Source organism: Coregonus clupeaformis, unplaced genomic scaffold (assembly GCF_020615455.1).
Source record: "Coregonus clupeaformis isolate EN_2021a unplaced genomic scaffold, ASM2061545v1 scaf0369, whole genome shotgun sequence".
Taxonomy (NCBI): Eukaryota; Metazoa; Chordata; class Actinopteri; order Salmoniformes; family Salmonidae; genus Coregonus; species Coregonus clupeaformis.
The window spans coordinates 247,901-261,152 of NW_025533824.1; the positions used below are offsets into that span (position 1 = coordinate 247,901).

General features: G+C 49.6%; 1 protein-coding gene across 1 annotated transcript in view; it reads right to left on the reverse strand.

The window, feature by feature from the left end:
* The window catches only part of LOC121558378, a 35,203-nt gene extending 23,948 nt beyond the window's left edge, over positions 1-11,255 (reverse strand). The window contains exon 1 of the mRNA XM_041871774.2: positions 11,098-11,255. Within this exon, the coding sequence (XP_041727708.1) occupies positions 11,098-11,113 (16 nt within the window). The 5' untranslated portion in view covers positions 11,114-11,255. The remainder of the gene's footprint in view (positions 1-11,097) is intronic.
* Positions 11,256-13,252: the final 1,997 nt, after the last annotated feature.

A 13,252-nucleotide genomic window follows, 5' to 3' on the forward strand; every position in this document is an offset into this window, starting at 1 on the left:
ACGCAGCTTACCCGTGGAAAGGAGACCCCGCAACGCTGCCTGACAATCGACGTGCAGTGGAAGCGACCTTTTTAAACACTGAGAAACGACTGGAGAGGGAGCCGGAATGAAAGGCTGCGTACAGAGAGCAAATCCACGATATGGTCTCAAGAGGGGCTGCCGTTAAAGTCACCCAAGAGGAAATCGATAGCTGGAAGGGACCTAAGTGGTATATCAGTCATTTAGTTGCTCCTAATCCTCACTCAACCACTACCCCTGTAAGAATCGTCTGGAACAGTAGCCAAGAATTCATGGGAATAACTTTAAATGACCTACTGTACAAGGGTCCTGATGTTCTAAATCAGATAAGGGGCGTGCTTCTGAGATTCAGGACTGGGTTGTACGCCGCACTGGGCGATGTGAAAAAAAAATGTACAACTCTGTCTGGCTAGAAGACAAAGAAGTACACCTCCATCGATTCCTCTGGAGAGACAATCCTGAGGAGGTGATCGAAGTCTTTGCTGTCGTCAGGGTCAACATTGGCGATAAACCTGCTGGTTGTATCGCCCAGGTGGCAATGAGAGAAACAGCCAACCTGCCCCAGTTTGCAGCCATGGTTGAGGAGCGCAGAGTTGTGGTAGAAGATAGTTATGTGGATGACATCTTGATGTCCCACAATGACTTGCGGATACTGGAGAAAATCACCAAAGGAGTGGAAAATATCTTAAAGGCTGGAGGTTTCTCCCTTAAGCCATGGGTCTTATCAGGCCAAAGTGGGAGGTCTGCAAAAACAACTGATGCCAGTATCAGTAAGACAACTGTGAGTGTGCCCAAAACGCTGGTGTTACCCAACCAGATGCGGGACGAAGAAAGCAAAGCACTTGGAGTCGGCTATGAACCAGAGACTGACAAACTTCATGTGATGATCTCCGTAAATTTCTCAAAGAAGAGAGGAAAGATGAGGACAGGAGTCGATTTGCGCGAAGAGGAAGTCAGAGGTAAAACTCCAAACCCATTGACCCGTCGGATGCTGCTAAGCCAGATCGCTGGATTCTACGACCCCATTGGTCTTGCCACACCCGCAAAGCAGAAAGGGGTGATGCTTGTGAGAGAAGCTTACCAAGAAGCGAGTATAAGCAGTCCAGTTAAGGACACTTGGGATGACCCACTCTCACCAAAACTACGGGAGGCTTCCATAAGACTCCTCGAAGAATATGTGAGACTTGCCCAGATCAGGTTCGAAAGAAGCCTCACACCAACCGGAACCATAGGCCATCCAATGGGAGTCACGTTTTCAGATGGGAGTGAGGCTTCCTACGGCGTGGTGCTCTATCTCTGTTGGAAGGCTGACCCCTCTCAACCAGAAAGGAGACGTGATTAAAGCAGAGGTATGTGGTGCTGTCTTTTCGATCCGCCTGAGAAAATACCTTGTAAAGCACTGCCGCATCAAGGTCGCACGCTGGGTCCACTTCGTGGATAGCCAAACAATCCTGGGAGCAATTCACAAGGATAGCTATGGCTACCAAACTTTCTTTGCTAACCGCATCGGAGAAATCCAGAAGGCTGGACCAGTGGAAGACTGGAGGTGGATTGAGGGCAACCTGAACATAGCAGACATCATCACAAGGGGAGCAACTCCTGAGGAACTCGATGAAGGGTCAGAGTGGCAACAAGGCCCAGAGTTCCTGAGTTGGCCTGAGGCTGAGTGGCCTGTGAAAACGGCCAGTGAGATAGTGACCAGCGTGGCTGATGACGTTAAAAGGTTGCAGAGAAGAGCGTTCTCAGCTGTAGTCACCAGGTCTCAGGCAGAGAAATTCTCAGGCCCCAGCAATACTGATGTTGGGGCAAACTTGCAAGACTCTGCACCGCAACCGCAGATGAAAGACCAAGGTCCAACTCCAGCAGTAGAGAGGCCAACGAGGAAGCCCTGGGGTGTAGCTCTAGTGCACCTTGTTGGGCCCGAACGATTCAGTAGCTTGTCTAAATTGTGTGGAACAATCGCCTGGGTTCGAAGGGCTGCAGAATCCTGGCTGAGGACAAGCTACCAAGCCTCGAGCTCAGCAAAGTGGGAGGTGAGGGGCCCCAGGCTGTCTGTGGGAGAGAAAACGGCGGCTTTCCAAGATCTAGCCCTTGCGGCCCAAGACGGCGTGAACTTTCAGGATACGACCTTAAACCGCCTTGTTGTGATTAAAGATGACAACAATGGACTCGGACTTTGTGGTGGTAGAGTCCAGTCTTGGAATGAAGACGGAACCGCTGTACCTTTAATCCCGTTCCGGTCGTGGCTGGGGGCCTTGCTTGCGAGGGAAGCTCACGAAGCGAATCATGAAGGGGTGGCTGCCACACTGCTCCACACTAAAAGAAAGGCCTGGGTTGTGCAAGGTCGGAGGACAGTGAAGAAGGTGGTTAACAGGTGCATCACTTGCAAGAAGCAAAGAGCCCGGCTGTGCCAGCAAGTGATGAGCGCTCTTCCTCCGGAACGTACCAGTAGAGCGAACCCATTCGAGTATACTACACTAGACCTCTTTGGACCCTTTGAAGTGAGGGACGCTGTTAAGAAAAGAACCAAGAAAAAGGTCTGGGGAGTCGTGTATTGTTGCATGACTTCCAGAGCCGTCCATGCTGATCTCGTCGACGACCAGTCTTCTGAGAGCTTTCTTCAGGCCTACTCCCGGTTCACTGCTCTGAGGGGGCATCCCAAAAAGCTATGGTCAGACAGAGGCACAAACTTCGTGGGCGCCAGGCCTGCTCTGAGGGAGCTACACAAGCACCTGGCCTGTTTGCAGAAGGCATCCGTTGAAGACAAGGCTGCCAGAAATAATACAGAGTGGCAATGGGACTTTCATCCTGCAGACTCGCCACACAGGAATGGAGCAGCAGAGGCAGCTGTCAAGCTCCTTAAAAGAGCTCTTAACAGTCTTGGCGGAACAACTGGCTGCTACACCTGGGGGGAGTTCCAGACCCTTCTCTACTCTGCAGCCAACTTGACTAATGAGCGACCCATCGACGCCAGGGCACAGGAACAAGAGGACTCAGTGGAGTACTTGACCCCCAACTCACTTATCCTGGGGCGCACCGGACAGGGAGGAGACATACACGGAATCGACATGGAAACCCGCTCTTGGCGCAGACTGAGGGCTGTCCAGGCTGGAGTCGACAGGTTCTGGAAGAAATGGAGTGAACTGGCAGGACCAAACTTGTTCATACGACACAAGTGGCACCGTGCAGAGAGAAGTATCAAGGTTGGAGACGTAGTCTGGATTGCGGACCAGAACGCCCTAAGGGGTCAGTTCCGGCTCGGCCGGGTTGCTACAACATATCCAGACGAGAAGGGGGTTGTCCGGGATGCTGACATAACAACCTGCATGGGTCTTCCTGCTCCCATGGTTCCCAGGGCCCGGAGAAAGGACTCTAACATGCACACGACAATCGTCATTCGCAGGGATGTGCGGAGGTTGGTGATCTTGATTCCTGCTGAAGACCAAGAGGTGGTAAGATAAGTCCTCGCCATGGGTACCCAAAGACTGTGACTCTGTGTTCTTTGCTTAGCTAGCGGGTAACCCTGGGAGGCAACTGAGTGCTTCAAGGGCAAACCTACACTCAGTAGGAGGAAAGGTGGTGGAGCCTACCTCCTTAGTTAATACATATTTGTTTGTAAATGCCTTTAGTTTGAAATTCTCACTGAGAGACTCAAGAGACTGTGCCCTCCTTGGATCTTTGATCAGTCGGCCAAGTGGGAGGTGTTGAGACTTCTAGCTCACTCAGGAAAAGAAAAAAAAGAAAATAATAATATATATATATATATATATATATATATATAGATAAAAGAGAAGCAAATGGGTCTGATGTGTTCAATTAAATGGGGAATGAGTGATTTCTTTAAGTTTCTTAGATGCTCGGATATGTTACGTTATGTGCGCATGCGCAGCTTCACTAGAGACTTAAATTATGGCACCTGGTAATCATTTCACGACAGACAATCATCAGGAGCACACAGCCCGTTGGTATGTAACTGCGAACTACTCACAGTCTAGTATTAATGTTTAAGGCACTTATATGTTTGAGCACTGAACGTTTACCTCACTGTGTCGGTGTTAATTGGCCGAGAGTAACTTGTGGCTCGCTGGGTGCGGTAGCTCAGCGACCCAGATGCTGTATAGCATTAGGCTATCATTATCAGCCATTTGCGTTGTGCTGATTGTTCAGAGCACTCTGCTGGTTTCTGGTGGCGGTGGTGATAGCGGTGGTTTGGTTCGGTGATCCATGGTGGAGTGCCGCGTTGTGTTGCGTTTGTGCATGGGTGGGTCCTTTGGACAAGGCATGTGGTGGCATGGGTTCTGTGTCCTGTGGCAGCATCCGTGGCAACGGCGGAGTCGCTGTGCGCATGCTCCTCTGGCGCTAGGCATTCTGGGTGATGTAGTCAATGCTGGTTTAAGCCTGATTAGCCACATTTTTGATGGTGTTGTAGGCTTATTTGATTTTCATTATTTACATTATTATTATATTATATGAATAATATTTACATTATATATTTGAATAATATATTGTCATTATTTGTTTGTTGTAATTCAGGTTTATGACCTGTGGTCATATGATTTAAAATAAAATTAAGGACAAAACACGAGTCATGACATTGTGTGCTTCCTGGTGAGCCTTTTCGGAGGGCTAAATAACGAAAAATCTGAACAGTGAAGTTAGATCAAAGCTGAATCATTGTCTCGCATGTTCACATAATGATTCATTAGTATTGTAACGACCCTGTATTGTGTTCTGTGTTCATGGATGTGTTATCGTTCTCATGGGTACTAGCAGGGGTTAAATATGCCAGGACAGATGGAAAGGTTGGGGGGTATGATGGGTAATCCCGCGGGATTTTGGGAATGATTAAATAGGGGTTACGGTCTCATCTCTCTCTTCTGTTCGGGACCCTTGATTTGACATGTTCTATTTGTGTATGTTTGAGGTTTAGCGGCGTGGGTTGTGGCCTGAACAATAGCCCATTTAGGAATAAACCTGTGTTCTGCCTGTACACCTGGTGCCCGTCTCTCTTTTACTTTATGACCCAGCTGGGTCATTACATTGGTGTCAGAAGTGCTTTCGAACGACGGGATAGATCGAGATTAGGCGAGTTAGCTGTTTCAGTATAGGCCATGGTTAGCTTTAGCGTGACTCGCATCTACGGTCAGGATGATCGGGGCGAGGCGGAAAGTTAAGGAAGAGTCGGACAAAGTGGCCGTTGTGGGCTCGGGTGTACCCGGTCGGGAGGGTCAGGCGATGACGGCTGTAGAAGAGCTGGAGAGCCACATGGCGGGAGTTAAATTGTCAGTCAGCAAGATGGCAGAACGGGCGGGTTTTCCTTCAAACCGCTCGACCAGAACAGACGTCACGGCGACGGAGATATCGACGTCACCGCGTGCGGAAATGGCTGGACCTCCTTATGTAAACAGAGATGGCAGCGCCCTATTGCCATTAGCCACGGTAGCGGCTAAACTCCCAAAGTTCAATGGACAAGGTAAATGGGAAGTTTTTTTCACTCAATTCGAGTTGTTGGCTAGAGCCGGGAGGTGGTCTGACGAGACGAAAGGGTTACAGCTTGCCCTGAGCCTGTCAGAGGAGGCGTCGGAATGCCTGCTAACGCTAGCCCCGGACGAGAGGGGCGACTACGGTGCGCTAGTGGAGGCATTGGGGGGCCGTTTCGGCAGCGATGCACAGCCCAACATGCTGCGGATTGAACTGAATAACAAAAAGAGACTTCAGGGGGAATCATTAAAGGCGTTGGCAAGTGATATTCTGAGCCTGACCAGGCGGGCTTATGCAAATATGTCGATTGGGGTGCAAGACGAGCTGGCACGGGACAGTATCATTAGAGCGCTCTCCCCCACCGAACTGGGTAAGCATGTGCAGATGTCGGACCCAGCATCTCTGCGGGCTGCAGTGGAGATAGCCAGGAAGAGGGAGCTGATCTGGGGTGAGGGAGTGAGAGTGGAGGTTGCCAGTCAACCAGAGGTGAGAGCAGCGGCGGCCGGGGTGCTGGGGGTCACCAAACCAGAGTGGGTCGACGAGTTGGGAGGGTTAGTCGAGACCGCTTCGCTTGTCATTGAGAAGGGCTCCAGACAACATCGCAGTGTCAGCTCAACTTCCATTGTCTGCTGGGGTTGTGGCCAGACTGGCCACATTCAGCGGGAGTGTGGCAGATTCTCCAGTCAACAGGGAAACGACAGCGGGTTCTCGCGCAGGGGGCAGCGCGGGCCCATTCCTCCGCCCCGAACCCACAGTAAGCAGAAGATGTACCCAGCAGTGCAGGCAAGAGGGTGGGGACCTGCTTCCCCAGGGTGTAGCGGCCACCGTGTTTCCTAGTCCGGTAGTTGTGGTGGGACGTACCACCATTGGGGACTTCTGCAATGTCATCGTCAAGGTAGAGGGGGTGGAATGTTTGGCCCTGGTCGACACGGGCTCTACAGTAACCCTGGTGAGACCAGACATACTACCTGTTGGGGTGCGGGTGGAGCCGACCTTTGTCCAGCTACGGACTGTCACGGGGGAGCTAGCCCCCATGTTAGGGAAGTGTCGGGTGTCTGTGACTGTGGGGGGGGAGAACTGTGGGGTGTCCGGTGTGGGTAGCAGCGGTACAGGACCCCTGTATACTGGGAATGGACTTTTTGAAAAACTGTGGGGCTCAGTTGGACTTAGCTTCGGGCACTTTGAGGCTGTCGGGGGGGCCCACAGTGGGAATGTCGCCTACGGGAGGGCCAGCAGGGGGCAGGGCTGTCCCTCCGTCTTCCTCCAAGCTTGCCGAAACTCCACTGGTCGTCCCGGCTGCTCCCTTGGTCGTTGTTCCATCCCAGCAGCTGTCTCCGGCGGCAACGACCTTCACTCCCCATAATGGTGCAAGCACAGGCATCCCAGTAGCCCAAAACACACTGGCTCCTTCACCCCATCAGCCCGACGGGGGAAGGAGGAAGTTATCGACGCCGTTGAGGCTGTGTGGCTGAAAAACTGTCAAGGTCTGGACGAGGGACAACAGAGACAATTAAAGCAGCTGCTGTTTGACTTTAAAGATAGCTTCGCTTGGGGGGAAGATGAGGTAGGGCAAACGCACCTGGTTCAGCACGACATCGACACTGGGGACAACCAACCCATTAAAATTCGGCCCCGTCGCATTCCCCTTGCCAAGAGGGAAGCAGCAGCCACAGCTATTGCTGACATGTTGCGGGCTGATTTCATTGAGCCATCAGATAGCCCGTGGTCCGCGCCGGTCGTCATGGTGCCTAAGAAAGGGGGTAAACTTAGGTTTTGTGCGGACTACAGGGGCCTAAATTCTGTCACCATTAAAGACTCTTACCCCATACCGAGGATCGATGAGTCGCTAGACCACGTCAGAGGGTCCTCGTGGTTCTCTTCCCTTGATCTGCGCAGCGGCTACTGGCAGGTGCCCCTCTCGCCTGGGGCACGTGAAAAACGGCCTTCTCCACGGATAGGGGCCATTGGCAGTTCAAGGTGCTGTGCTTCGGGCTTTGTAATGCTCCTGCCACCTTTGAGAGGCTCATGGACAGAGTGCTGGCGGGGGTTCCGAGAGACGAGTGTGTCGTGTACCTAGACGACATATTGGTACATGGCACGTCGTTTGAGGGGGCACTGGGGGCACTTAGGCGAGTGCTGGAGAGGATCTCGGGGCGGGGCTAAAATTACACCCGGAAAAGTGCCATTTCATGCAAAGGGAGTTGGCGTTCCTGGGTCATCAGCTGGGTGGTGAGGGTATCAGCACGTTGCCAGACAAAGTGGAGGCTGTGAGGGGGTGGCCAATTCCAAAGGAAAAAAAGGAGGTTAAGAGCTTCCTGGGTCTGGCATCCTACTATCGTAGGTTTGTGAAAGGGTTTGCGGGGATAGCAGCTCCTTTGAACCACCTTCTCAAGAAGGACACTGTCTTTCAGTGGACCGAAGAGCACCAGCGGGCGTTTGAGGCCCTCAAACGTGCCCTGGTGGAGGCCCCTGTCCTGTCCTCACCAGACCCAAACCGTCCGTTTATTCTGGACACCGATGCAAGCAATGAGGGCTTGGGGGGCCGTGCTGGCTCAGCGTGGTTCTGACGGGGAGCACGTAGTAGCTTATTACAGCAGAACTTTTGATAAGGCTGAAAAACGCTACTGCGTGACAAGGAGGGAGCTTTTGGCTGTCGTGGCAGCAGTACGCCATTTCAAGTACTACCTGGGGGGCCTGCCGTTTGTGGTGCGGACGGATCACTCCGCCCTGCAGTGGCTTCTCTCTTTCAAGGAGCCAGAGGGTCAGATCGCCCGCTGGTTGGAGGAGCTGCAACCCTACGACTTCCAGGTGGAGCACAGGGCCGGCCTTCGCCACAGCAATGCAGACGCCTTGTCCCGCCGCCCGTGTGCTGAGGACGGCTGTGGGTACTGCGCCAAACGGGTGGAGCGAGAGAGGGAACTGTGCATGGAGGAGGGAGTCACCGCCACGGTGAGTCAGCTGAGGGTGACAGAGTGCCGGGAGCTTGAGGCTGTGGACGTCGGGGAGTGGAGGCGTCGCCAGGAGGAGGACGCAGAGCTGCGTCCTGTGCTGGGGGTGGGTGGAAGAGAGAAGACGACCGCCATGGGGGGGAAGTAGCCCCTCTATCACCAGTCACCAAAGGACTCTGGGCTAAATTCTCAGTCCTTAGAGTGGCTGAGGGAGTGCTCCAGAGGGGGTGGAAAAAGCCAGCTACTGGAGAAATGACGTGGCAGGTAGTGGTTCCCAAAAGGCTGCAAGGGGAGCGTGTTACAGCAGCTTCACGGGGGAGTAGGCGCAGGGCATTTTGGGGTCTCCAAAACGTTAAAGCGCGTACGTAAAGGCTTCTATTGGGCCAGGCACAGGAGGGATGTGGAGGACTTTTGCAGGCAGTGCGATGAGTGTGCTGCTAAGAAAGGACCTCCAGGTCAGTCACACGCCCTCCTACAACAATTCCCAGTAGGGGAGCCCATGGAGAGACTGGGGGTAGACATAGTTGGACCGTTTCCAATCACAGACGGCGGTAACAGGTGGATTCTAACTGCTATGGACTACTTCACCAAGTGGCCAGAGGCTTACGCTCTCCCAGACCAGGAGGCAGAAACAGTAGCTGATGCATTGGTAGGGGGAATAATCAGTCGGTTCGGGGTGCCACAGTCTATACACAGCGACCAGGGGAGAAACTTTGAGTCACGGGTGTTCTCAGAGTTGTGTAGACGGTTAGGCGCGGAGAAGACGCGCACTACTCCGCTTCATCCCCAGAGTGATGGGCTGGTGGAAAGATTTAACAGAACATTAGCACAACAGCTGGCTATCGTTACCTCAAAACACCAGAGAGATTGGGACACCCACTTACCGTTTATTCTCATGGCATGTAGGTCGGCTGTTCAGGAATCGACTGCGTGCTCCCCAGCGCTACTAATGTTAGGTCGTGAGTTGCGCACCCCAGCCGAACTGACGTTTGGCCACCCTCCTGATAACGACGACGGGGTTTTGCCTGGCCCGAACTATGTTCGTCGACTGCAGAACCGGTTAGAAGCGGCTCACACCTTCGCAAGAGAGCAACTCGAGAACGCAGGAATGCGCCAAAAGCGCCACTATGACTCACGCGCTAGGGGGAGGCACTTTGGAGCGGGAGAACGCGTGTGGCTTCACAACCCCACGCGCAAGAAGGGGCGGTGCCCAAAGCTGGACAGTGCCTGGGTGGGGCCGTGCCTGGTGATAGAGAGAGTGGGGGGAGGTGACGTACCGGGTGGAGGTTCCCCCACGGGGCAGGAAGGTGGTGGTCCACCGGGACCGATTGGCGCCCTACAGAGGGAGGAAAACGGTAGGGAATGGAAGTGAGGACTCTGATGTGAGCACACGGGGACAGTCTAGCGAGGAGACTCTAATGCAAGCTGAGCCTGGGACGGGGGCTGCCTCTTCGGGGGTGCTGGAAATGACATTGGGGCAGATGAGTGTTCTGGGGGTCCACCAGTGAGAGTCAAGGGAAGGCACAAGAGACTGATGCGACCTCCGGGTCGTTTTAAGGATTTTGTTTTGTAACCCTAGGGGCTAGGGTTTAGAAAGGAGGGGGCTATGTAACGACCCTGTATTGTGTTCTGTGTTCATGGATGTGTTATCGTTCTCATGGGTACTAGCAGGGGTTAAATATGCCAGGACAGATGGAAAGGTTGGGGGGTATGATGGGTAATCCCGCGGGATTTTGGGAATGATTAAATAGGGGTTACGGTCTCATCTCTCTCTTCTGTTCGGGACCCTTGATTTGACATGTTCTATTTGTGTATGTTTGAGGTTTAGCGGCGTGGGTTGTGGCCTGAACAATAGCCCATTTAGGAATAAACCTGTGTTCTGCCTGTACACCTGGTGCCCGTCTCTCTTTTACTTTATGACCCAGCTGGGTCATTACAGTATTTTACATAACCGAATATAATAGTAGGGCTTATATACTGTAGCATTCGCCCTATAATAGCTTTTTTTTTCTCCCATGCAGCCAACACCCAATAGCCCACACAGCAGGATATACTGTAGGCCTGTGTTTTGATTGAAACGAAATAGTCCTACAAGAAAGGCTATTAGTTTGCTGACACCATCTGCTTTATCAGCGTAGGCTATAGTGTGAAAGTGTATAGCTGAAGCGTTTTTAGGATTTGCACACATGGGAATCTTTTTTTTGTATGGTCCTTTTAATAACTCAGTTCATGCTATTCTATACGTCATCTCACTACTGCAAGTCTCTCTGGATAAGAGAGTCTAATAAAAAAAACAGACTAAAGACTAAAAGATCGGTGATGGCAGATGCGCTTGTGCCAATAGAATATCTCTCAAGATACTTTGTAAACAATGCTGTTCACTCAATATTCTTTAAAATAAGCTATTGATCCTATGTGGGTAAAGAATGCTCTCTGGTATAGTAGCCTAATTTGAATGATTTAATGTATTACTGTAGCCTACAGAAAGGATTCATTCAATAATTGTTTGCAAATGTATTTCAATGTATTATCTCTATACCATACTCATTTTCTATCATAATGGTCTGGCAAATAGAAATTCATGAGTTGCAGACAAAGGGGACAATTTGTACAATATGTACAATTTGATTGACAATCTGTGAGGTCTTACCTGTATCAGATGACATGATTGATGAGTGGAGTTTTCCGTTTCGGAGTCTTAATTTTACTGAAAATATAATCGAAAGCGAATAATTGATTTAAGCTGCAAGATCAAAGATGTTTCACAGGTTAGAATACAAAGATGAAAGATCTCACTAATGATTTAGCAATCGCTGTCGTCAGTGTGGTAGTGATCAATGTGTCGGACTGGGACGTTTTATTGAAAACTCTGAGGGCTGGGCTAAGAAGCCGTTTAATGTTTTAAAGAGATAAAACACGCCAAAAGTTTCATGTCAAAATAATTATAACATAATTTGTGCAATTTGAAGTAACTTTGTAATATTACATGTCATTTCATAAAAAAATACAACAGTCACAATTGGTTTGATTTAGTTTCAAATTTCAAATGTGGACAAAGCATTAGGAAGACCTTCCTAATATTGAGTTTGAAAACATCCCTGGTCTTTGTGGTTGAATCTGTGTTTGAAATTCACTGCTTGACTGAGGGACCTTACAGATAATGGCAAAAGTGTATAAAGATGGCAGAATTCAGATATGATGTCATTGTTTTAGCACTATCCACTGAGTTTTTAAACTATGGTGTGCCATATGGTTCAATGTGCCAATAAATCAGCACAATCTACATTTTCGTTTTTTCAAATTGCCGGTGTCTTGAAGCTAAAATTGGGATCATGTACACTCTGCTGGTGACCATACAAAAAAAGAGTAACAGGGAGGCATGTACAATATGGCGAACTTAGCTAAATGAGGAATTTGTGTTAATGGTGCACCTCTGCTATTGTACAGTGCACTTCTGCCCTCAGAACAGCCTCAGTTCATCAGGGCATTGCCTCTACAAGATGTCAAAAGCGTTCTGGCCCACGTTGACTCCAATGCTTCCCACAGTTGTATCAAGTTGGCTGGACAATTCGAGTTCCAGCCAATGAGTTTTAGCTCCTCACCATTTGAGTGACAGATAGTAAGATGCATGCAGAGCGAGAGAGAGTGCAATGACGTGGCGCACATATCTGCACATACCGGCACATATGTGAAGTAGTATGCAATTTTCGGGGACTAGTTTAGTTCATGAGAGCATATTTTAGAAATACTGGAAAGAAATGTATACAATAGTACCTGAGAATCTCTTTAACATAAAATGTGTTTTAGGTAGTGAGTCAAGCCCTAATTTGAGCACCAGTATGTTGACCTTCAGTATGTCATTATATAATATTGAATGAATACATGAACAATAGTAACTGACTAGTGTATGCTGACTGTACAGTAAGTAAACTACAGGCCATTTCATACGTTTTGACAGTATTCATAATCATAATATTTGTACTCCTTACTCTCCAAATGTTAAAACAGATATGGGAAATGGTAAGATCCACTTTCTTCATTCAATACAAACACTATCCATCTTTGCCTCTTAGTTACTGTAAATGAGAATTCCATGCAGCTAAATTCAGTTCCTGATTTATGAAGACTTTTATTCAAATTAGATGTATGCCTTATTTCAGGCCTGAGTGTGTTTGTTTTAATTCAGACTCATCAATATTTAGTATCTTCTTATGTATGTCCAATAATTTACAGACTGTGCCCTGTCTTTTGTGAGCTTTGATTCTATCCATGTCATTGTCAATGGTAAGGCTCATGAGATGCCATCTTTGTAAATCATCCATTTCCATGTTTTACAGGGATCATTTGAAAATATCTCATTTGTTGATCATATGCATTTTATTTAGATAAACCCTGTGTTTGAGTGTGTTTGTTTTAATTCACAGATAGTATTACATGTAAACCAGATGTTTCTGTGTCTGATGGCTGTTGGTGGAGAGCTCCCATCTCTGTCTCTGTCACTGTGTCCTGTGTGGTGAGCTTCAGGGTTGAGCCCAGAGTGTCCTGGTGCAGGGAAGATGGGGATACCTGTTTACCCCTAAAGAGTCAGTCCAGACACACCCTCACCTGGAATCATACAGGTCCAGGGACAGGTGTGTCTCAGGATACTACCGTTGTTACGTCTCTCTCCCTGACTACTCTGATGTAGACACCAGAATCAGCCGGCCTCTGGAGCTTAATTTAACTAGTTTGACACCCCTGCTCTAAATGCTATATTTGTGGAAATTACACTGTGATTAACTCATTACAACAACAGACCTGCAGCG